Genomic DNA, 25351 nt, shown 5'->3' with positions numbered 1-25351 from the left:
CTCCAGATCATTTATGAAGATATTGAACAAAACCGGCCCCAGGACCGACCCTTGGGGCACTCCACTTGATACCGGCTGCCAACTAGACATGGAGCCATTGATCACTACCCGTTGAGCCCGACAATCTAGCCAACTTTCTACCCACCTTATAGTGCATTCATCCATCCCATACTTCTTTAACTTGCTGACAAGAATACTGTGGGAGACCGTGTCAAAAGCTTTGCTAAAGTCAAGAAACAATACATCCACTGCTTTCCCTTCATCCACAGAACCAGTAATCTCATCATAGAAGACGATTAGATTAGTCAGGCATGACCTTCCCTTGGTGAATCCATGCTGACTGTTCCTGATCACTTTCCTCTCGTGTAAGTGCTTCAGGATAGATTCCTTGAGGACCTGCTCCATGATTTTTCCGGGGACTGAGGTGAGACTGACTGGCCTGTAGTTCCCAGGATCCTCCTTCTTCCCTTTTTTAAAGATTGGCACTACATTAACCTTTTTCCAGTCATCCGGGACTTCCCCCGTTTGCCGCGAGTTTTCAAAGATAATGGCCAATGGCTCTGCAATCACAGCCGCCAATTCCTTTAGCACTCTCGGATGCAACGCATCCGGCCCCATGGACTTGTGTACGTCCAGCTTTTCTAAATAGTCCCTAACCACCTCTTTCTCCACAGAGGGCTGGCCACCTACTCCCCATGCTGTGTTACCCATCGCAGCAGTCTGGGAGCTGACCTTGTTCGTGAAGACAGAGGCAAAGAAAGCATTGAGTACATTAGATTTTCCACATCCTCTGTCACTAGGTTGCCTCCCTCATTCAGTAAGGGGCCCACACTTTCCTTGACTTTCTTCTTGTTGCCAACATACCTGAAGAAACCCTTCTTGTTACTCTTAACATCTCTTGCTAGCTGCAGCTCCAGGTGTGATTTGGCCCTCCTGATTTCATTCCTACATGCCCGAGCAATATTTTTACTCTTCCCTGGTCATTTGTTCAATCTTCCACTTCTTGTAAGCTTCTTTTTTATGTTTAAGATCCGCAAGGATTTCACTGTTAAGCCAAGCTGGTCGCCTGCCATATTTACTATTCTTTCGACACATCGGGATGGTTTGTCCCTGTAACCTCAATAAGGATTCCTTGAAATACAGCCAGCTCTCCTGGACTTCTTTCCCCCTCATGTTATTCCCCCAGGGGATCCTACCCATCAATTCCCTGAGGGAGCCGAAGTCTGCTTTCCTGAAGTCCAGGGTCCGTATTCTGCTGCTTACCTTTCTTCCCTGTGTCAGGATCCTGAACTCGACCAACTCATGGTCACTGCCTCCCAGATTGCCATCCACTTTTGCTTCCTCTACTAATTCTTCCTGGTTTGTGAGCAGCAGGTCAAGAAAAGCTCCCCCCCAGTTGGCTCCTCCAGCACTTGCACCAGGAAATTGTCCCCTACATTTTCCAAAAACTTCCTGGATTGTCTATGCACCGCTGTAGTGCTCTCCCAGCAGATATCAGGATGATTAAAGTCACCCATGAGAACCAGGGAGTGCGATCTAGTAGCTTCTGCGAGTTGCTGGAAGAAAGCCTCATCCACCTCATCCCCCTGGTCTGGTGGTCTATAGCAGACTCCCACCACGACATCACTCTTGTTGCTCACACTTCTAAACTTAATCCAGAGACACTCAGGTTTTTCTGCAGTTTCATACCGGAGCTCTGAGCAGTCATACTGCTCCCTTACATACAGTGCTACTCCCCCACCTTTTCTGCCCTGCCTGTCCTTCCTGAACAGTTTATAACCATCCATGACAGTACTCCAGTCATGTGAGTTATCCCACCAAGTCTCTGTTATTCCAATCACATCATAATTCCTTGACATCACCAGGACCTCCAGTTCTCCCTGCTTGTTTCCAAGGCTTTGTGCATTTGTTTATAGGCACTTGAGAGAACCTGCTGATCGCCCCTCATTTTCAGTATGAGGTGGGAGCTCTCCCCTCACAGACGTTCCTGCCTGTGCTTCCTCCCGGTATCCCGCTTGCCCACTTATTTCAGGGCTTTGGTCTCCTTCCCCCGGTGAACCTAGTTTAAAGCCCTCCTCACTAGGTTAGCCAGCCTGCTCGCAAAGATGCTCTTCCCTCGCTTCGTTAGATGGAGCCCGTCTCTGCCCAGCACTCCTTCTTCATGGAACACCATCTGATGGTCAAAGAATCCAAAGCCTTCTCTCCGACACCACCTGCGTAGCCATTCGTTGACTTCCACGATTCAACGGTCCCTACCCCGGCCTTTTCCTTCCACGGGGAGGATGGACGAGAACACCACTTGTGCCTCAAACTCCTTTATCCTTCTTCCCAGAGCCACGTAGTCCGCAGTGATCCGCTCAAGGTCATTCTTGGCAGTATCATTGGTGCCCACGTGGAGAAGCAGGAAGGGGTAGCGGTCCGAGGGCTTGATGAGTCTTGGCAGTCTCTCCGTCACATCGCGAATCTTAGCCCCTGGCAAGCAGCAGACTTCTCTGTTTCCCGGTCAGGGCGGCAGATAGATTAATCAGTCCCCCTGAGGAGAGAGTCCCTGACCACCACCACCCGCCTCCTTCTCTTGGGAGTGGTGGTCGTGGAACCCCCAACCTCAGGACAGCGCATTTCATGCCTTCCAACCAGCGGAGTCTCCTTCTGCTTTCTCCCCCCAGACGTATCATCCGGTCCACTCTCCGCATGGTACCTGTGGAGAGAACATGAAAACGGTTACTTACCTGTGTCTGCGTTGCTGGTACCTGGACATTCCCCCTTCTTCTTCTGGAGGTCACATGTTGCCAAGCTTCTTCACTGGCCTCTTGGCTCCACTGTGCAACCTGCTCTAAATCTTTAGAGCTTTGTGCCCGTAGAAGCATATCCTGACTTTTGTCCAGAAAATCCTCAGATTCTCGTATGCAACGCAGGGTCGATATCTGCTGCTCCAGACCTTCGATCTTCTCTTCCAGTATGGATACTAGCTTGCACTTTGTACAGACAAAGTCGTTTCTGTCCTGTGGAAGAAAGACAAACGTGGCACATCCTGTGCAGGTAACAACAGCTGAACACCCCCCCCCCCCCCCCCCCCCCCCCCCATATCACCTTCCTACTATGAGCTTCCTCAGAGAAGCTGGCAAGATGTAAGCCTCACTGGGCTCACCCCAGGCGAATTCCCAGTCAAACTCCTGCTGTGTGCTGCTCTGCTGTTCCCCGCTGCTCTGCTGGTTCGCCGCCGCTCAGCTGGTTCGCGGAGCTCTGGCTATTTTTAAACAGCCAGGCCTCCCTCAAACAAACAAACAGACACCCCCAATACCCGCCCCCTGCAGGCTACCACCCAATCAGGCACTCGCTCAGGCTTTCAAACTGCCCTCCCAGCAAACACACACTCGGATACTCACTCAGCAAACACGCACTCAGATACTCACCAATCCCAGGCAAACTCCTGCTGTGTGCTGCTCTGCTGTTCCCCGCTGCTCAGCTGGTTCACCGCCGCTTCAAAAATATCCATACATTTGCGTGCCCAGCATGTGCATGCAGATGTGATAACTGTATGCAAATGACCAGTTAAGCCTGTAACTGGCCATTTGCCGACAAAGTTACTAGATTTACACACACAGAGTCAGAATAATTACACACATGCAATATAAACTGGCCCTAAATTACAAGGATGACGTTTTAATAACGTCATTTAAATACTTTCCTTTTCTGATATGTTGCTTTTGAAATAACAGCAGAATGCAACAAATTAGTAAGTAATTTTGCCTGCCAACTCAGTAAAGTGCAATATAAAGTCTTCGTCCGCTGCCCAGCTTCAAAAAATTAAGAACTCTGAATCTATTATTTCTGTCTTAAACTATTGTTCTACCTGAAAGATATAATGGTACTGTGTTTTTCACATAAGTTTTTGATGGGTCTGATCTCATAGGATGCCAAAAGACTTACCTAAATATAGAGGACGCTTAAACAGCTCTTCAAGGAGTCATGTTTTCAAAACTATTTTAGGCTACTTTCATTATTTCATTTTTTTATTGTATATGGTGTCTTTGGGGTTGTGGAAATTAAAAGACCACTGGGTGTAAGGATGCAGTTGCTTAAAGACAGGTTTCAGAGTAGCAGCCGTGTTAGTCTGTATCCACAAAAAGAACAGGAGTACTTGTGGCACCTTAGAAACTAACAAATGTATTAGAGCATAAGCTTTCATGGGCTACAGCCCACTTCATCGGATGCATAGAATGGAACATATAGTAAGAAGATAGATAGATATACACACACACATACAGAGAAGGTGGAAGTTGCATATCTATCTATCTATCTACTTACTATATGTTCCATTCTATGCATCCGATGAAGATGTGTATATATACATACAGAGAAGGTGGAAATTGCATATATGGAACATATAGTAAGAAGATATATATATATAGATATATAGATATATTGCATATCTCTCTCTCTCTCTCTCTCTCTGTATATATATATGTGTGTGTGTGTATATATATATATGTGTGTGTGTATATATATTGCATATCTATATGTTCCATTCTATGCATCCGATGAAGTGGGCTGTAGCCCACGAAAGCTTATGCTCTAATAAATTTGTTAGTCTCTAAGGTGCCACAAGTACTCCTGTTCTTTTTGCAGTTGCTTAAAGACAATTTACTAAACATTTTTTTTGGCTTGGACAAGGATATTTTTTTTAAGAAGTCTGTGAGGAACTTGTAATGCCTGCAAACAAGTGGCTAATTGACAAATACTATTTAATACGGTATTTTCAAAACATAAGTGTTTCAAATATAGAGTTAAAGGTAAACTGATTAATTTGGTTTTTTATTTTTTGAAGCTTTTACCTGTATAAATCAGCATGCTCACAAGCAAACCTATCCTGCCATGTGACTGTGATAGATGTTGGAAAAATGTGAGCAAGATCATGAGTATTGCTTTGGGAGTGTCTCATTCCAGTTTATGAGAGACACAACAGTTTTCAGTACAACATGTAAAGTTGAAATGTTTGCATGCTTTTGGGTGAAAAGAGCATTCATATCCTTCAAAAATTACATGAACACTTTAAAATAACTTATGTAATTTCTTCTGATGAATAAAATTTTCATTTTATTACTCTTTAATTTCCAGGACCGTATTATTGATGCTGGCCCCAAAGGAAACTATTCTCGTTTTATGAATCACAGCTGCCAACCAAATTGTGAGACTCTAAAATGGACAGTGAATGGAGACACTCGTGTAGGCCTGTTTGCTGTGTGTGATATTCCTGCAGGTGTGTATGCTTGTGTTTTAATACATGAAGTTTAAACCTACTGCTACATAAATCTTTGTTGAATTTCTGTCAAATGAGACTTGATGTGAGACAGTTATGGTTTGATTTAACTGATTAAATTCAGAACAAGTGTTCTTCAGGGAGCTCAGTTTGTTTTCTTTTCATAGAAAAGAGAATGTGGATTCATTCATTTCCTTTAGTAAGCTCATCCTTATTATTGCGCCTTAGACAACCCTAGAAAAGGATGCTTTTTATTATTGCTTATTATTTGTATCATGGTAGCTCCTACAAGCCCATTTAGTATTGGGGTCCCACTGTGCTGTGCTCTTTTACCAATACATAGCAAAAGATGGTCCTTGTCTTAAAAATAATTTTGTTCTTTGAGATGAGATTTAGCATGTGGTTGTAACAATCAGAGTGGGGAAGGGAGGATGTAACAAACAGTAATAAAAACATGTTTACATAGGCCAGCTGTGTGCACACCTGGATGGTTTCACATCAGTTTATATAAAATGTATAATTGAATAAGATAAATATTAGAAGTCTGTACTGGACATCTACCTAGTCATTATCAATGTTTGTGAACTATACAGAGGGAAAAATAAGATGTCTGATCAGAGACCAGACACTAAAATGGGAGAAGCAGAGTAGAACATTTACTTGTGGATTAACTGTTGATGTATTTCGTTGTTCTGTATTTCTCATTTATTAAAAGGAAATGATAAACAGTCTCTTATCTTTTGTTCAGGGACAGAGCTGACTTTTAACTACAACCTTGACTGTCTGGGCAATGAAAAAACTGTCTGTAAATGTGGTGCCCCAAACTGCAGTGGATTTCTTGGGGATAGACCAAAGGTATGTAAAGTGTAGTCTGAATTTAAAAGTATCATCCTTCAAAACTAAAACTAAGTTAAAAATATTGTAAGTATTCAAAAATGCATGTGGCAGTATGTATGTTTGAGTATATGGGAGTTGGAGGGGGTTATATTGGATGAAAACTTTAGCAAATAAAGTAACATCCTCTAAAAACAATCAGAGATCTGCTCCTGAGATCCATAGCAATTGCTATGGGGGAAATAGTACCATATATCCCTTCCTCTTTCTGAGGGGGGTGTGTGTGTGTGTGTATACATGTATATACATTATGCTGTCCACTCCCTTCATGGGAAGGTGTGAACATTATGTTGCCATCAGATTTTTCTATACAGAGGTTCAGTGGGACTGGTGAGGTTTCTGCTGCTGCTTGCCTCCCCTTTGAGGGGTGCTGAAGACATACCCCTACCAAGAAAAGACTGAAGATTTTGCCATTGGATAAGAGAACCTCTCCCTCTGTCATCTCTTTTATCCCCACATATCCTAAAATATGTGACACGGGAACTGATTTCCTGAGGGAATTTCTTCAAAACTTTCTAAGCACCCTGAAATTTCTTCAGGAGACATCCCCTTAGTAAAACTTAACGTCTCTCTGTGTAGAAGTGGGGAGAAGCTGAGTTGGCTCAGCTATTAGGGGAGAGGCATTGATAGACCAACTGTCATTAGATCCTGAAATCAGGTGGAAAACATAGGTAGGAGGAGGCACAGCGAATAGCCTTCCACTGTTGCATGTCTCCTTTAGAGTGTGGCAGAAAGGAAAGGATGTTAGAAGCAGTCAGAAATTGAGCTGAGAGCTCAGGCTATTGGTGATTGAGGAACTGGCAAGAGCACTGTGCGTGGGGGGTGGAAAGAAGATGCTGACTTTTTTTTTTTCTTTTTTTAAAATCACTGCAACAAGCTTCCCATGTCAGTTTCACATTTTGAAATGTATCTTCATAAAGAAAAAACAATAGACTTTCTTTCTTAAAATGGAAGTTTAGGTCTCCAATAGTTGCTTGGCCCCTTTTTAAAGTCCACCATAGCCCAACAGGCCATTCTGACATTATAGTTTACCAGTACTTCCTCCTCTGAAAATTATAATTTTGTGCACTAGATTTCTCAAAGTTCTTTCAATAAAAGCCCATATGAATTTTTCTGAACGAGCAGTTTTGAAGTATTTGAAATGTAACTGACATCTGTGTTTTTCCTATACTGTATACAGGAATGGCATCTTAATCACCTCAAATTTGGTCAAAAATTGTAATCTGGGCACAGGCCAAATGCAAAAATGAAGTGAAAATAACCTGTATTGCAGTTTTTAGGGGGAAATGGCAGAGGAAAGGAAAATCAAGCTCCTAAAGGAAAGAAAGTTTCAACCTTAACTATGGAGAGGCTGCTGTCTAATATTTGGTCCTTGATATTGCTCAGTGCTACACGCTTCAGAGGGAGGATGTAAAACCTCCACAGTGCCCCTAGTTATACCTTTTTAGAAGGGTTTTTTTACTCCAGCTTGTGATCAGCTCACACACAGAACCCTGCAGAAATTAAACATCACGGGTCAGTTTTAGCAAGCTTTCTGGTTTGCTTGGTAAGGTGGGCTTATTTGAACATGTTTTAATGCAGCCAAATGTGAGGTTATATGTACAGCCAGGATCAAAATATGTAAGTCACTCATGGGAGATAACCATCTGAACATGGGCTCTCAGTGTGATGCTATGACTGACAACAAATTTGATCCTTGGATGTATAACCTGGGGAATACCCAGTAGAGATGCAGTATTACCTCTGTGTACAACATCAGTGAGACCATGGAATAATGTGTTAATTTCTGGTGTCCTCTCTTCCAAAACATTTTGAAAAACTGGAAGAGGATCAGGAAAGAACTGTAAGAGTGATTTGAGGTCTGGAAAGCCTACTCTACAGTGAGAGACTAAAATAAGCTTGGTCTATTTAGTTTATCAAAGAGAAGATTTATAGGTGACTTGATCATAGTCTGAGTGGAGCAGATTCCTAATAGTAGAGGAGCCTTTAAGCTAAAGGCATAGCAAGATTCAGTGGCTGGAAGTTGAAGCTACATACATTCATATTGGAAATAAAGTACAAATTTTTAACAGTGATAATAATAAATCATTGAGACAACACATCTTGGAATGTGGTGGATTACTATCCCTTGAAGTCTTTAAATAAGATGGGATGTCTTTCTAAAAGATATATGCTCTAGCTCAACCAGACATTAATGGGCTTAATGCAGGAAGTACTGGATGAGTTTACCTGACCTAGATTTAGCAGATCAGATTATAAAATTGACCATTTTTGCTTTAAAATCTGAGACTGTTGTAACTTTTTTTTTTATAGCTATCATAACTGCAGATGTTCTCCTTAATTCAAGTGACTGTCTAAAAATATTTTTATGCAACATACAATTAGCTGGCAAACTCACTGGCTAGGTTTCTAGGCTGTTGCGGCAAATATATAAGAAAGTTTTGAATTTTTTAAATCCATTTTATTTTTCTTGCCTTTTTAATATTGAGTGCTCCTCTTGATCTTATAACGTGGAAAGGATTATGTAGGAATACCCACTTAGTTTCTCGATATCATTTATTTTATATGCTGCCACTCTTCTGCTTTGTAAAATATAGTTCTAACATTTTTTTCTATGTATTCTTTTGGTACTGCTAGAAAAACTTGACAGCCCCAGAGACTGAAGTCCTCTATCCACCAAACATGCACACATGGCTGGCAGTAGGGCAGGCTTCTTCATAGTGTCCTACTAATGCATTGTCTCAGCTTTGACTTTGCAAGGACATCATCTCGGGATAAGAGGGTATCCCAGTAGTGAATCAAACCTTGGCCTCCCTGTTGTGACTACCCATGAGGAAGTCCGTTAATGCCAACATATGGGAACTGGGAGCCCAAACTGTCTTAATCTCTTCTAGTACAGAAGCCTTGCATGCTGCAATCATCCTTCTTTCCCTTCTCTGGCCCTTTCTAGTACTGCAACTTAATTTTTTAAAGATCAAGTGACCAGATGTGTTTACCTTTTTAAAATGTTTCTTTCTGAGTTATTTCCAAATATTTTTTCAAAATTGGGATCTAAAAACTTGTAATTTCCTTCTTTAGAATTCTTCCACTAATTCTTCAGAGGAAAAAGGCAAAAAGACCAAAAAAAGAACTCGGAGACGTAAAACAAAAAGTGAGGGAAAGAAAGAGTCTGAAGATGACTGTTTCCGTTGTGGGGATGGAGGTCAACTTGTATTGTGTGACAGGAAGTCCTGCACTAAGGCATACCATCTCTCCTGTCTTGACTTGGTGAAACGTCCTTTTGGTGAGTAAAGCATTTGTGAAGGGTGGGGAAGGAAGGAAGCTATATATAATAAACTACTGTCTTGAAATATGTCTCATACAGGGCTTGCAAAAATATTCATTTATACACTGCACCTTTTCAGGACTGGTCCCTTTTCTGAAATCAAGGGCTTTTTGTTGTTATAATGAGTGCTATATTTGTAAATGGGGTAGGAGTCCTTCTTGAAGATGAAGATCTAGTAGTACTCTCTCTCATGCCTTTCTGGGAAAATTACCTTTAGTTTAAGGAACCCAGGCAGTGGCACTCATGTCACTCAATTAGGCCAGGGTTCTGCTATCACACAGAAAGTGAAATCATCCCCAGAAGAACTCATAAACTCAGATAGTTCAAACTAAAGGATAGTTTCCTTTAGCATATGCTAAAGGAAAAGCAGCAGCATCTGGGCTGAGGTAAGTACAAGGACTTTTGGAGTGGTGGGTCTCAAGTTCTGTCTCAAATGTGGTTGAGTGAGGTTTGTTACAGATATCTGGTCCCAGAACTGAACCTGCTACGTGAAACATGAAAAGGAGAAGCAAGCAAAGCCTGTCTATTCAAAGCCAAGTAAAATTATGATCAAGCCAATCTCCCAGAGCATGAGGGGTTGGGTGAACATGGAGTTGGTGATGTGGGAACTCTGCCTGTGACCAAAGCTTGGAATGAAGGGACCAGTTGTACCAGAAGACAATTGGTGCCAAGACACCACAGATACCAGTTGCTGAAAATGTTAACACTAAGGATGGTCTAAATCTATTCAGTATCTTGGTGCAGAGGAGGGTCATTTCATGGTTTTACCTTAACTCCAAGGAAGAAAAATACCCTTGAACTCAGTAGACCTATTGTCTGCACTCATTGTTTCTAAGGGTATGTCTACACTACGAAAATAGGTCGATTTTATAGAAGTCAATTTTTAGAAATCGATTTTATACAGTTGATTGTGTATGTCCACACTAAGCGCATTAAGTCCGCGGAATGCGTCCTCACTACTGTGGCTAGCATCGACTTACGGAGCGGTGCACTGTGGTAGCTATCCCACAGTTCCCTCAGTCTTCACCACCCATTGGAATTCTGGGTTAAGCTCCCAATGCCTGATGGGGCAAAAACATTGTCGCGGATGGTTTTGGGTACATGTCATCAGTTGCCCCTCCCTCCATTAAAGCAATGGCAGACAATTGTTTCGCGCCTTTTTTCCATGCAGACGCCATACCACGGCAAGCATGGAGCCGACTCAGCTCAGCTCACCATCACTGCTGCTGTTGTGTCCTGGGTGCTGCTGTCAGCAGACAGTGCAGTATGACTGCTAGCTGTCATCATCCACCGCTTCCACTGCAATTCTGCTCTCCTGCTCTTGTAAATGAGCTCAGTCTCGATAGCAAATTTCTCCATGTTGTCGTCATCCACCGCTTCCTCTGCAACTCTGCTCTCCTGGTGCCATGAGTCCACCTCGCAGGTCCTCTCGTCGTTCTGTATAAACATCTATTCTCGTGGCATCCGTTGTCATCCACCGCTTCTGCTGCAACTCTGCTCTCCTGCAGACACCATACCACGGCAAGCATGGAGCCCGCTCAGCTCACCACTGATGTTAGCATTGTAAACACCTCGCGCATTATCATGGAGTATATGCTGAACCGGGCTAAGAGACGCCAGCATGAAGACGATTTTGATGAGGACATGGACACAGACGTTCCTGAAAGCACGGGCTGCGGCAATTGGGACATCATGGCAGCAGTGGGGCTTGTTGATACAGTGGAATGCCAATTCTGGGCCCAGCAAACAAGCATAGAGTGGTGGGACCGCATAGTGTTGCAAGTATGGGATGATTCACAGTGGCTGCAAAACTTCTGCCTGCGTAAGGCCACTTTCCTGGAACTCTGTGAGTTGCTTTCCCCCGCCCTGAAGTGCAGGAATACCAAGATGAGAGGTGCCCTGATAGTTGAAAAGCGAGTGGCGATAGCCCTGTGGAAGCTTGCAACGCCTGACTGCTACCAGTCAGTTGGGAATCAATTTGGAGTGGGCAAATCTACTATGTGGCTACTTGGATCACAGCAGCCCCATGTAATCATTGACGTTCTGTTATCAAGGGTAGTGACTCTGGGAAATGTGCAGGATGGCTTTACTGCAATGGGTTTCACTAACTGTGGTGGGGCGATAGATGGAATGCATATCCCTATCTTGGCCCCGGACCACCTTGCCAACCAGTACATAAACCACAAGGGGTACTTCTCAATGGTGCTGCAAGCACTGGTGGATCACAAGGGACGTTTCACCGACATCAATGTGGGATGGCCGGGAAAGGTGCATGACGCTCGCATCGTTAGGAACTCCAGGCTGTTCGAGCAGCTGCAAGAAGGGACTTACTTCCCAGACCAGAAAATTACCGTTGGGGATGTTGAAATGCCAATAGTTATCCTTGGGGACCCAGCCTACCCCTTGCTCCCATGGCTCATGAAGCCGTACACAGGCAGCCTGGACAGTAGTAAGGAGCAGTTCAACTATAGGCTGAGCAAGTGCTGAATGGTGGTAGAATGTGCCTTTGGACTTTTAAAAGCTCGCTGACGCTGTTTGCTGACTAGGTAAGACCTCAGCACAACCAGCATTCCCATTGTTATTGCTGTTTGCTCCATAATATCTGTGAGAGTAAGAGGGAGACGTTTATGGCAGGGTGGGAGGTTGAGGCAAATCACCAGGCCTCCGATTTTGAGCAGCCAGACACCAGGGTGATTAGGAGAGCACAGCAAGGCGCGCTGCGCATCAGAGAGGCTTTGAAAACCAGTTTCATGACTGGCCAGGCTTCTGTGTGGCAGTTGTGTGTATTTCTCCTTGATGCAAACCTGGCCCCTTTGTTGATTTTAATTCCCTGTAAGCCAACCACCCTCCCCCCTTCGAAATAAAGTAACTACTGTTTTGAAACCATGCATTCTTTCTTAATTTTTAAAAAAAGGGAGATAACTGACAAGGTAGCCCGGGTGGGGTGGGGTGGGGGAGGAGGAAAGGACAAGGCCACACTGCTTATTGTAGCCACACTACAAATCAAACTGTTTGAATGACAGCCTAAGGTTGCTTGGGCCATCCTCTGGAGTGGAGTGGCTGGGTGACCGGAGCCCCCTCTCTCTCTCTCTCTCCTCCCCCATCCCCTCCAGCGTTCTTGGGCGCCTGGGTGAGGAGGATATGGAACTTAGGGAGGAGGTCAGGTGGTTGTACAATGGATGCAGCGGGGGTCTGTGCTCTTGTTGGCTTTCCTGCTGCTGCACCAGATGCTTCATTATGTCCGTTTGCTCCCTCATTAGCCTTAGCATCGCCTCCTGCCTCTGCTCTTCTCTCCTGCCTCTGCTCTTTGTGCTCATTTAATGCTTTCCTAGCCTCTAACACTGAATGCCTCCATGCATTCAGCTGTGCCCTATCAGTGCGGGAGGACTGCATGAGCTTGGAAAACATGTCATCGCGAGTGCGTTTTTTCGCCTTCTAATCTGCAATAACCTCAGGGACGGAAATGGTAGGGGGAGCCTAGAAACATTTACACTGGGGAGAGATAAAAAGGTAGAGTAAAATTTTAATATGTTGCATTTCTGAGAACAAAAGGGAGTCTCTCTTTCACAGTGAATTAAGCAATTCACAGCAGACATCACATGTGCTTTAGGTACAAAGTCACATTTTGCCTTTCATATTGAGCGCCTGCCGGTATGGTGACACATCACATACGGCTGGGCAACAGAATTCGGTTTCCATGCAGCTATGGTAAGGCAAAGGGTATGCGGGGTTGGCTTCTTACGCATAATATGTGGGAGTGGTTTCAAACTGCAGCTCCATCCTTTCCCATAGCAAGCAATGGGTTTGGTTTCACATTTAAAAGGAGGGGTTGTGGTTTTCGGAGGATGTGCAGCACACACCTCCCCCCACCCCACCACGTGTCTATTCTCTGGGATGATCCCTTTTAGCCAAGCGCAAACAGCCCAGCATGAACATGGTCCTTTTACTGTTCCCTTACAAAAATTCCCCTATTTCATTCAGGTGACCATGAATGATATCACTCTCCTGAAGCTAACACAGAAAGATATAGACTGAATGTTGCTTGAATGCGACCAAAACCCAGGACCATTCAGTGCCATGCTTCGTGCTGCAATGATTCCAGATTACTTTCAGAGTACCTCCAGGAGAGCTTCATGTAGATGTCCCTGGAGGATTCCTGTTCCATCCCCAGACATGTGAACAGACTTTTCCAGTAGCTGTACTGGCCACGAATGCATCCCAATTCTTCAGGGCAAATCAGACATTAAACACTATTGCGTTTAAACCCTGTACTGTAGTTACAAATGTGAACTCACCAGAGGTGCCTTCTCCAGCTTCAGGGTCGGAGATCCCGCCTTCAGCGGGTATTGACTCCAGGGTGATGAAAAGGTCCTGGCTGCTGGGGAGAACGGATTCACCACTTGCCTGCTGCACGTTCTCCTCCTCCTCCTCCCTTGCAGGTGTCCACGGACAGTGGTGGGGTAGTGGTAGGGTCCCCTCCTAGCATGGCATGCAGCTGATCATAGAAGCGGTATGTATGGGGCTCTGACCCGGAACAACTGTTTGCCTCCTTTTGTCTTTTGGTAGGTTTGCCTCAGCTCCTTAACTTTCACGTGGCACTGCTGTGTGTCCCTGTTGTAGCCTCTGTCCAACATGCCCTGTGAGATTTTGGCAAATATATTTGCATTTCTTCTTTTTGAACGGAGTTCAGCCTGCACGGATGCTTCTCCCCATACAGCAATCAGATCCAGTGTCTCCCTTTCGGTCCATGCTGGAGCTCGTTTGCAATTCTGGGGGGACTGCATGGTCACCTGTGCTGCTGAGTTCGCCACGCTGACCGAACAGGAAATGAAATTCAAAAGTTTCTGGGGATTTTCCTGTGTACCTGGCTAGTGCATCGGAGTTGAAAGTCTGTTCTGAGCGGTCACAATGGAGCACTCTGGGATAACTCCCAGAGGCCAATACCGTCGATTTGCGTCTGCACCCCAAATTTGACCCAGCAAGGTTGATTTTAGCACTACTCCCCTCATCGGGGAGGAGTACAGAAGTCGAATTTAAGAGCCCTTTAAGTTGACTGAACGGGATTGGTTGTGTGGACGCATTCATTTTTAAATTGACCTAACGCAGCTAAATTCGACCTAACCCCGTAGTGTAGACCAGGCCTAAGTTGATGTTCCAGCTTATGCTGCCGGGGAATTGAATACAAGATTGAACAGCTCTGGGTGGATGATTTAGCATGATCCTGCTCAATACAGTCTATCATGCAGGATGGCATGTGAAGTTCATGTACATCTAGTTGTTCTTAGGCCTTTGAATCCATCTGGCTGCTCATTGCCACTTGATAGATCAATTCCAGGAATTGGATGTTTGTTCCTTCAGACTAGGGTGGATAAAAATCAATAATTTTAAAAAAAAAGTGCAATTTTTTAAATTTAAATGGGATTTTTTGATTTTGTTATTTGAATTATAATTTTTTCTTTTTTAAAATAAGCCTGTTTGAAATGAAATCTGAATTTAATACGAATTATGTTAAAGACTAAATTTTTTATAATCTCTTAAAACATTTAAAATAAAAAATAAATATGCTGAATTCATAACTCTCTATCGAAAACTTTGAGTTATAGCCCGCTTTTCTATATAAAAAAGAACTGGGGGAGGTGGGAATCTAACTGTTGACCTACTCTGCCATATTTATAAAGCTTATGTAATTTAGGGGACTTCCATTTTCGTGAGACTAGGAACTTTTGCTCCAGTCATTTTCCCTTAGACATGTTTGAACATTTTCCCAGGCTAACCTGAAATAATTAGTTTAGTTTAATTCACTAACTACAGTTAATCCCTCTATTTAGTTGTAAATGTGAAACATATTTTGGACACACAAACTTCTCTTATCAAAACATTTAAGGTTGTTTTGTTTAATAAAATAATTGTATATGCTGTTTTATGTGTTCAGTTGAATTCCAGTTACTGTCATAATGCAAATTATGAGCAAAAAGTTAATTATCTAGTAAACAAGTAACATATCATTTACCATTTTCTAACATAATAAAAATGTACAATTAATAGGAATTTGAAAATATTAAGCTATATAATTACTTATAGTTATTTTTTTGCTAACTAAGAGGGTACACTATGTACCTGTATCTAGTGTAAAGATTCTATTTAGTTATAAATCAACATGTTTTAATGGTTATATCAACAAATGAGAATGCACTTTCTTTAGAAAATAACTGAAGTACAAATGGAAAAGTTGACTAAAGTGGATGATTTAAATTGAGGCTTTCCACTTGGTGATTTAAACAGCAGATTTAAATCAATCCACCCTGCTTCAGACAGTTGGTTCCAGAAGACAATGCTGACATAACCACTCCTGGAAGATGATCACTTTCCTTGTGGTTGATAAAAACCTTGCACATTGGTTAAAAACCTTGCACAATGAACACTGATCAAGCATGTGCCCCTCCTGTGCCTGACTGTCTTGGTTGTTATGGATATGGTGCTATCCAAGGTGGGCATGGAAGAGGAACTAACACAGGACTGGAAAAGACCTCCTGTGCATAATCCCATTTACAAATTTAACAAGCTCCATCTGAAAACTAGTTAGAAGTTGTTTGCCCCCACTACTGCTGTTGGAAGACTACAGAAAGTCACTCCTCTGATGGTAAGAAACTTTCTAATTGCCACCTAAATTTATTCATGGCCAGTTTATAGCCATTTGCTCTTGGTTCAGTACTGTCCGTTAGCTTAAATAGCTTATCCCCTCCTGCGCTTTATCCCCCTGATATATTTATAGACAAAAATCCTATCCCCTCAGCCAAGGCTAAACATCCAGACTTTTTCTATCTCCTCTTGTGAGACTCACCATTCCTCTGATCGTTCTACTAGCTTTTCTCTGCACCTATTCCAGTTTGAATGAATCTTTCCTGGACGTGGGGAGCAGAATTGTACCCACTATTCCAGATGAAATCTTATCAGTGCTTTATTCAATGGCATTAATACCTCCCTATTTCTACTGAAAATAATTCACCTCATACATCCTAGGATCATATTTGCATATTTTCTGGCCACATCATCTTGGTGGCTCATGATCATCCTATGATCAATCAACACACCCAGGACTTTTTCCTCTTCTGTTATTTCCAACTGATTAGCCCCCAGCTTATAGCAGAAATTCTTTTTCGTCCCTAAGTGCATGACTCTGAGAGAAATTCTAAACTTTCTGGAAAGTGAGCAGATGGGGATAGCAATGAATGCTGCTGAATCTTGCTTATTGCCTACTATGGTTAGAAATGACTGAGAGGTGGTTGGAGCTGTACCACATAATATCCTGAAGTAGAGTGCTGAGGACATAGGGTGTCTACAGATCCCCCCAGGACACTGCAAATGGATAGTTTCAGTGGTATCTGCATCACCTGCAATGAATATCCATGTAAGAAAATGCTCAAAGAAGAATTAATTTTCCCTACATTTAACTCTGCACCACTTGTTTATTTTTGTTTTTGGTGGTCAAAAACTTCAGAAAAGGGAAAAGAGAGATGTGCACACAGAAATGTGACACAAACATAGATTTAGAGATGTCTGTCAGTTCGGTGCTGGAACTTCTGGGATGGATAGAGGTTTCCAGATACCACAAATTAACCGAAGCAAAAGAGCAACAGCATGGAGTTCACTGACTTTATTTGATTTCCACATGAACAGAAGTTCTCATTAGAAGGCAGAAAGCTTTTACTATACTGGACTGGAACTCAGAAGATACTGCAAGTAACCCCCTGAATAATTTATACTGATTTGACTCTGGTGCTGTTTAAGTAAAATGGGGTCAAGTGTGCTGTTCAATGCAGTCTACTGAGCTTACCTAAAAGTACTCTACTATTTTGCTTTTAACAGAGTAATTAGTAACAGTTAAAATCTCCAGTTATATTTTTTTTATAACTATCCACTTTTTTAAAGCAAAGTCAGTATTTATCATGCAGACATTAAAACACTAAAGTTATACTTTGCCTTTTTGCAACATGAAGTTTATTCTCCTGTTAACAAAGAAAATCTCAATTTATCTAATGTTCTTCCTCTTTAATTACAGGAAAGTGGGAGTGTCCTTGGCACCACTGTGATGTTTGTGGCAAGCCTTCTGTTTCTTTTTGCCACTTCTGCCCAAATTCTTTCTGCAAGGAACACGAAGATGGGACAGTACTAAATTCTACATTAGATGGACAGTTATGCTGCTCTGAACATGTTCTTGGGGTAGATTCTGTTGAAAATCAGAAGACTGAGAAACCCCCCCAAAAATTGACCAAGTTGAAGCCTAAGAGAAAGCGAAGAAACAGATGGATGAGAGCTGAATGCAAATAATAATGAACTGCAGTTTCTACTGCCAACACTATCTTGTAGATAAGTTGTGAATAGGGCCAGGGAAGGACACAATTTTACATATATTCTGTAAAGGTTACATTTGGGTGAAAAGCATTTTTTAATCGACTGAGCCAACCACAGCAGTCTTCTGCTGCATCTGCACTGATAACGAACTATGGCATACATAGTTCAGAAATTTTTCAGGACAAACCAAACTTTTTACTCAGCATTACAGTTACACTTGAATTTTACAAATGTAAAAGGTTCCCTCCAATGTTTTTCCGTTTGGAGGCAAATTAAAATCAAACCAGGTAGGCATATAAACTTAGTTCTTGAGATAGTATTTGCCAGCCAACAGATGTTTAAAATAGTGTATCCTTGAAAGATGTTATTAGTTCTCAAGTTGTTTGAAATAAGAAATGGCTTAGTATGCAGTCCCAAAGAGATCTGCTTGCCTTGTATTCATTGTGGAGGAAGTGCTCGAGTGCCATGCACAACCCAGGAGAATATCTCAGTATAACCACAGACTTTACAATTTGTTCTTACTCTTAACAAAATGGCTGTCTAATTGGTTTTAAACATCCTTCCACCAAGAAATATGGTGCACAGTGGAAAGAAGCACACTGTACTAGCAAGGGGAAACCTTGCAAGAGATTTTTTTTCTATGCTCTTTTTTTCCCTTCTATTTAATTTCAGCTAAACAGAAATACACTTGATCTGGCAGCACTATACAAATCCAGACTTAAGAGAGATTGTCTTGCAATCAAGGCCCAATATTTAGGATAATTGTGTTTTTAATTTTTAAAAAAAGCTGTTTTTTCTCAAATTCTGTGACCATTTTTTTGTTCAGAGGCAAACATTTCTCCGCAGTTTGCAATCCAAACACTGCATCATGTTAGTGCAAAAAAAAAAACAAAATATGAAATGGAATAGTCAGTTAAATGAAAAAGCCAGAAAAAATTTAAAAGTAAAATAGACTTTAAACTAACACAAATGACATAATTAAATATAAAATTTAACCTGATTGTGTTCCTTTTTCAACAGCTTTTATGCAAATGACTACTTGACTCAGATAGGGCAGATTACTTGAAGTCATTTCTTACTGGTTTAGGAGTTCACCACCTGGCTTTTTACCACCACTCCATTATTTCAACAAAGCTGTTTCAATTTTTCGACTCCCATAAGATTTTCAAAATTACAATATACATACATACACTATTTAGGCTAAATGGAAATTATTATAGAATTGGGGGGGGGGGGTAAAGAAAAATATCTGAAATTTTACTTACTATTTGATGCTATTTTTGTCTACTTGCGATATGGTTAGGCAATGTTACAAACAAGTTTTGACTCGTGCAATCATAACTCAGCCCACATAAATGCAATATACACTCCTATGCCCATTTAATAATTTTTATATGTTCTAGCTTAGTTTGCCTTTAATAGTGCGGAACCTCTGTGTAGCTCCTTTTTAATGAAGCATAGCTATATCATAAAAATGTATATTTTTTTCAGGGCTTGATTGCAGATCTAGCTTTAATTATTGAAATCGACAGCTGTTCCCCGTATATGAAAACTTTGTGACTGTCATTTTATTAGAAAATTTTAATTGAAACAATTCTAAAATGTATCTTTACCCCATGGTGAAATCTGAAATCTTTTTATTTTTGTTTTGTGACTGAGCAACTGCTTTGTTTTTTTTTAATCAAAATTTATAAACACTGTTGGAAGGTTAATTCTTCCTTTTTCAACTAATCCTTTGCTTGAAGTAACACAGTTCAATGTAGGAAAAAGTGTTACATTAGTGGTTATGAGATTTTTACTTCACTTTTAACAAATCAATATACAAAGACTTCCATATGAAGTAAAAATTGAAGGTTTCTCAAATTTGTCTGTGAGGAACGTTCTTTCTTCTGAGGTCCATTCTTATATTGCCAAGGCTGAAGCATAGACAGGTACCTAAAATGAAAACCAAAAAGGTATGCTGTATATTCTTTCAGGATGGGGAAGGGAAGTTAGATATCTTTTGAAGGGGGGAGGGGAGGGAGCAAAAGCAAAAAAGTTTTTCCTGATCACTTCCAAGCAAAATGAAGGAATTTGGCGTAATAAGAATGAATATTTCAATATTTGTTTTCTTTGGATAAAATAACCTATGAGGAAAGGTTTATAAGTATACTTTTTTAAATAAGTTATTATAAAACTTACCTTGAATTCTAGTACTTTAAAATTTTTATATTGTTCATAGGTTTGTAGCTTTGTATCACCTCATTGCTGTACTAGTTCCAGTGTTGGAATAGTTGTGGTCCTGTTCCTAATGGGCAGATGTCCCCATCACAGAAACCACCATCAGAACTGGTATTAATTGTCACCATTGCAGAGACCAAAAACTGAATGATTGTGGAATCTGCCAGTTTATCTTCTTGGTCAGGTTCTGAAGCACATTAGTGCAGCAGTGTGCACTACTACCATTCATGCTGTGCTTGTCTGTGGATAAATAAAGACTTCAGTCTCCATGGCTGTCAGTTCCAACACTTTTTCAAAATTTAGAGAGTGATTTCCTGCTGTCTGTGGTTTAATCTTTCTACTTTCTTCCCAATCCTAAATTATTTGGACCAATAGTTACCTGCATCCCTGAGAAGAATAAACTCTAGAGCTTGCTCCTCTAGATGTTTACTTAAAGTTAGTTAAATTAGTTAATTATTGAAAATCCTATTCCTTCTATTGATTACTTACTCTTGAAATTGATATCCTTTTCAAATATGGGTCAAATTCTCCCCTGATTCATATCCCATGCAACCTTACTGAGCTCAGCAGGGTTGCTTTGAATGCAGCTCAGGGTATAACTTAGTCTGTGGTTCAGTAAGATATTTTAAAACATCTTTTTTCATGAATACTTTCTACACCTTAAGTCTTAAAAAACAGATGGTCTCCTGTAAAGGGACACAAGAACCTTTAGTAGCCAACATCTACAAAGATTGGGCATCCAGTTGTAAAGTACTCTAAATACCAATTGCAACATAAGCATGTCATGAAATTATATCAGAATGTTTACATTTCATCTCAGCCACTGAGGTGTATAAGCTAATTTTTTTCCAGTGAATTGTGCTACACTTAAGTTGGTATACAATAGGCAAATTAAAATAGGTTGTTGCTTCCTAATCAAATGAGAGACAGTATAGAAGTACGGTTTCAGTTAAAACATATCAGAAGTATTTTTATACAGTCTGGAAAATATAATCAATTGAATTGCATTGCTGGTTTGTTTTGTAGTTTGCATTCATGGTAAGTTTTTAGGGGCTTTTATTTTAATAATTTTAAATACTGGAGTTACTTTAGAGAAGTATTAATGGAGATATTCTATATTGCTGAGTCATTATTCCTTGACAACCCTTTGAGAAATTTCAGTGTCTTATTAAATATTAAAGTTCATTCCTAGTTATCTTATTTTTGAAATTGCCAGAATTTTTGAAATTCTTGTTTGGAAAAGTGAATATAGTGCAGGCTCTGTTCTTATCGTAATCTTTTAAAAAACAATTAAATGGTGTATATTGTGGAAATACGTGAGTGTATTGCTGTATCAGTAAGGCTCGAAAGGACTGTGGCTTCATAATGAAAATTTATGCTTCAGGATTTTTTTTAAAAGGTTGATTGGAATTAGCACCATTTTAAGCTTTTATCTAGGTATTAGTGGTTGTGCTTTAGACTTCGCTGTTATGTCTTTCAGTTTGTTATAGGCAGAGCTGGCAGTGTAGCCCAACACTTCCCATTATAAGGAGGAATTTGCCTATTTCTGTAGTCAGTTGCTTATAACTTTGCAAAACTTTAATCATTTTCCATGCCAGGTTACTGTCAGGCTAATTTTTATATTTATTTTTTTCTTATATTTTTTAAGTTTCAGCAAAAATAGTCAGCTATTCCCAAGAACAAGATTAGGAAAAATTGTGTTGTTTTGCCCATGTTGGAAAAAAGATTTTCACATTTTTTTTTTGTTGAGAAATTTGCACATTCATTCTCTGGAGCAGGAACTTCAAATTGGATATGGAGGGGTAGCCTTTTGCTTTTCCCATGAAAAATCACCCAAATTTGGCCAGGTCATAAGCCTTTGAAAGATTTCCTATTGCTTATGCTCAGTAGAGAGTTGTTTGAGTTTGGCAGCTAAATTCTGTGCAGATTGTGTATACTGAGCATGCTTCATCCCAGGGTTGCAGGGACTGAACAGGAGAACTACCCTGCAATTGCTCCTCGTGGCTGCTGCTGTGGACCAGGCATAGGATCTGAGCAGGGAGTCCATCTCCCCTGAGCTTTCAGTGTCACCCTGCTGAGCCCAGGCACTATGGAGGAGGAATTGGGCCTATTCAAATGCAGAGGGGGGACAAGAGCAGCCAGACCTGAATGAATAGAGGAAATTGGGACAAGCACCCTTGAGAGAATAAGAGACTAGGGTGAGGGGGCTGATCAAATGAGCAGTAGTGGGGAGAACTGAGATTAAATAGAGGTGGGGAGGACTAGGATTGTGAGTGAGTGGAGGGAAGGTGAGATGAGATGAGGATGGGGAAAACTGAGATTGTCTGGGCACAGAGCCTGCTGGGGAAACTAAGATGCAGAATTGCAAATAGATTTTTATACTATGATACTTAACAAAACTGGATGCATAATGTGTACCAAAGCTCTCCAAGTTCCCAGTCCTGTTTCATGAGGTTGAATTCCTACTCTAAGGATCTGTGAAAAGCATTGTTTTAAATTTTTTCTATATTTTTCTAGTACTTAAATTTGAACCAGCTCCATTTTATACCTACACAGCAATGTCAAATTGTCACCACTTTTGTTTCACATAAGTTTTTAAAGATGAAACTAGCAATATTCAGACTCTTAAGTATATTGAGGTATTTTATACTCTGAATTGAGTACTAATACTTGAAAAAAGTGGAAAACAAGACTTGAAACAGAAAATAATTGAGCAGAATAACACTGACTATTTTCTATGTAAAACTGTTTTAAACAAGACTTTCTTACAACCCATTTGAAATGTTTATTGTATGAACTAATTCAGTATTTCAGTTATTTTCAGGTTCAGGCACTTAATATGCATACCTCAAGGATTTTTCATTTCAAGGAAATGTAATAGTTGTGTAATATTGTAAGAGTAAATACACTCGTGGGGCATTTTCTGAACTTGACCATTTTTTAAAGATAGAAGAATCTTAGGACAACTAAGTATACCAACACTTCACTGGAGTTACTGTGTTGCTGCTAAGCATATTTATTTATAAATAAATAAAAACATATTTATTTATTTATATGAAAATGCTTAGCAGTAACATAACTTTTAAAATTTATATATAATTTAAAATTAATGGAAAATTTCTTTTTAGGGCTATAATATAGATCTTTGTGGCTTTGATACAAGTTAAAAGTTTTGTGACTCTTGGAAAAGAAAGGAATAATTGTAAAGGTATCTGGCCAAACTCTGCTCCAGTCAGAATAATTGTGAATTAATTAAATGTGTGCCGATAGATAAAACTAGTGCATGTGGAATGTTGCTGTTTGATGATGGCTCTTTTGGGAAAAATGCATCACCTGACATCCCTGGTTCCAAAGCAATTTCTCACTAAGGGGTCATTCCAGCTCCCTATAGTCCATCAAAATATTCCCATTGACTTCATTAGGAGTTGGGTCAGGCTCTAAATATGAAAAACTGTGCCTGCCTAGAACTGAAGAGCTGTAAATCTGCTCACTTATACTTAACGGCAAAGAGTCCTGAGGGACCTTATAGACTAACAGACGTATTGGAGCATAAGCTTTCGTGGGTGTAAGCTTTTTGTTGGATGTATTCACCTACGAAAGCTTATGCTCCAATACGTCCGTTAGTCTGTAAGGTGCCACAGGACGCTTTGCCGCTTTTACAGATCCAGACTAACACGGCTACCCCCGATACTTGTCACTTATACTTAGAATCCTTATTCCCATTTGCAGTGGCTAGTGTATGAAAAATCCGTACTTTTTTTATTTTACAGTGCTCCAGTGTCTGATGGGCATACTACAGTAACATATAAACCAAGGTCTTTGCCCCAGTGAGTTTACAATCTAATTTACAATGCACTTCAGGCGGCAGAATCCAAAAATGCCTCAACTGCCCTGCTCTAATTTACTTGAAAACAGAAAAGCTCCACAGTTCCTTCCCATGTACTTGAGTCATTTGGCAATGAGTCTGGCATGCTTTCTGGCTCCTTTTCTTCCCTAGGGCAGAATCGGGGTTCTTATAGGTTTTCAGTGCCACATTACTTCTCTGATTATATAGGAGAGGATGAGGACCCAGTATAGAACCAGGCCCTTACTCCTGACTCAATTGAGCTAAATTACTTGTAAAATCTGTTCATTGACTAAAAACTGAGATGGTTAGAAGGATGCAATCAACTTATAAATTCAGACACCAATATTTTAAAACTTAGTATTGTTAAAAGTAACACAATGTGAGAGACCGGGATATGGGTTGTGGTGACTACTGCTTGGAACAGGAGTTAATCCTAGTGGTTATTGCAGGAGTTGGTAGCCAGGAATAGAAGTCTAGGGTCAGAGCTGGAGTGAGGGGTCAGAGCTGGAATCAGAGTTGAGGGTCAGAGCTGGGTTACCTGGAATGAGGCAAGTCTGGGTTCAGAGCAGGAAAAAGACAAGAGCAAGGCTGGGGACAAGTAAGCACAGGAACTAATGCAGCTGTGGGAGCACGCTCGGAGCAATCATTGGCCTAATGCTGCTGCTGGGCTTAAGTGTGTGCCTCTTGGTTCCTGTAGCCAATTAGGCAGTCTGGACAATGAGGTGATTCTGCTGTGAGTCCTCTGTTGCTCAGTAAGGAGGTGGAGCTAGCTGATCCCAGGCTTAGTTGCAAGTGTTAATTCCTGTATACAGTGGTGGTGTCGCTGTGTTGGTCCCAGGAGAGTAGACACACAAGGTGGGTGAGGTAATATCTTGTATTGTCCAAACTCTATTGGTGAGAGAGAGAAGCTTTGAAACTTACAAAGACCCGAAATGTTGTATCCATGACAGCATGTTGCATATGTTTACCTTTTGTAGTCAGATAGTATGTTGTGTTTTATGTGGGTCTTTCATACACCAGCAGGGTTTTTTTAATATGTGTAATACACAGCACATTTTTGTAAAATAGATATATACAGAAAGGAGAAGCCAGTATTCTGAGATGATAGAACAGCAATACATGTGAGGAGATGAAAGCAATTTCTTCATACACAGCTGGTTTGGAAAAATTAAATACTTCACTGAGAGAGACTACACATGGTAAAGCCTCGACACTGAAGTAGTTGGAAGGAGTGGTTTTTGTGAAATTCATTCCATCCCTACAAAGCTGGAGTAAAGTGGGGCTGAGCGAAGACAGATTCCATCCCCAGTGCAAGAGGTAACACCGTTAAAGTACAATCCCCTATTCCTCCCGCAACATATGGTCTGGAATAGTTGCTGCGGCTGCTTTATATGGGGTGCCTATTAACTGCATCCATGTACAAGCATGACTTACTGCCCTCTCAACAGTGCTG

General features: G+C 41.0%; 1 protein-coding gene across 1 annotated transcript in view; it reads left to right on the top strand.

Annotated features, from left to right (window-relative positions):
* The window catches only part of NSD2 (nuclear receptor binding SET domain protein 2), a 144986-nt gene extending 124648 nt beyond the window's left edge, over nt 1-20338 (top strand). Inside the window, 4 exon segments of the mRNA XM_043544808.1 lie at nt 5119-5260; nt 6009-6115; nt 9233-9437; nt 17539-20338. Of these exon segments, the coding sequence (XP_043400743.1) occupies nt 5119-5260; nt 6009-6115; nt 9233-9437; nt 17539-17807 (723 nt within the window). The 3' untranslated portion in view covers nt 17808-20338.
* Nucleotides 20339-25351: the final 5013 nt, after the last annotated feature.

Source organism: Chelonia mydas, chromosome 4, assembly GCF_015237465.2.
Source record: "Chelonia mydas isolate rCheMyd1 chromosome 4, rCheMyd1.pri.v2, whole genome shotgun sequence".
Classification (NCBI taxonomy): domain Eukaryota; kingdom Metazoa; phylum Chordata; order Testudines; family Cheloniidae; genus Chelonia; species Chelonia mydas.
The sequence above is the reverse complement of the archived record's forward strand: the minus strand, read 5'-3'. Positions and strand labels throughout refer to the sequence as shown.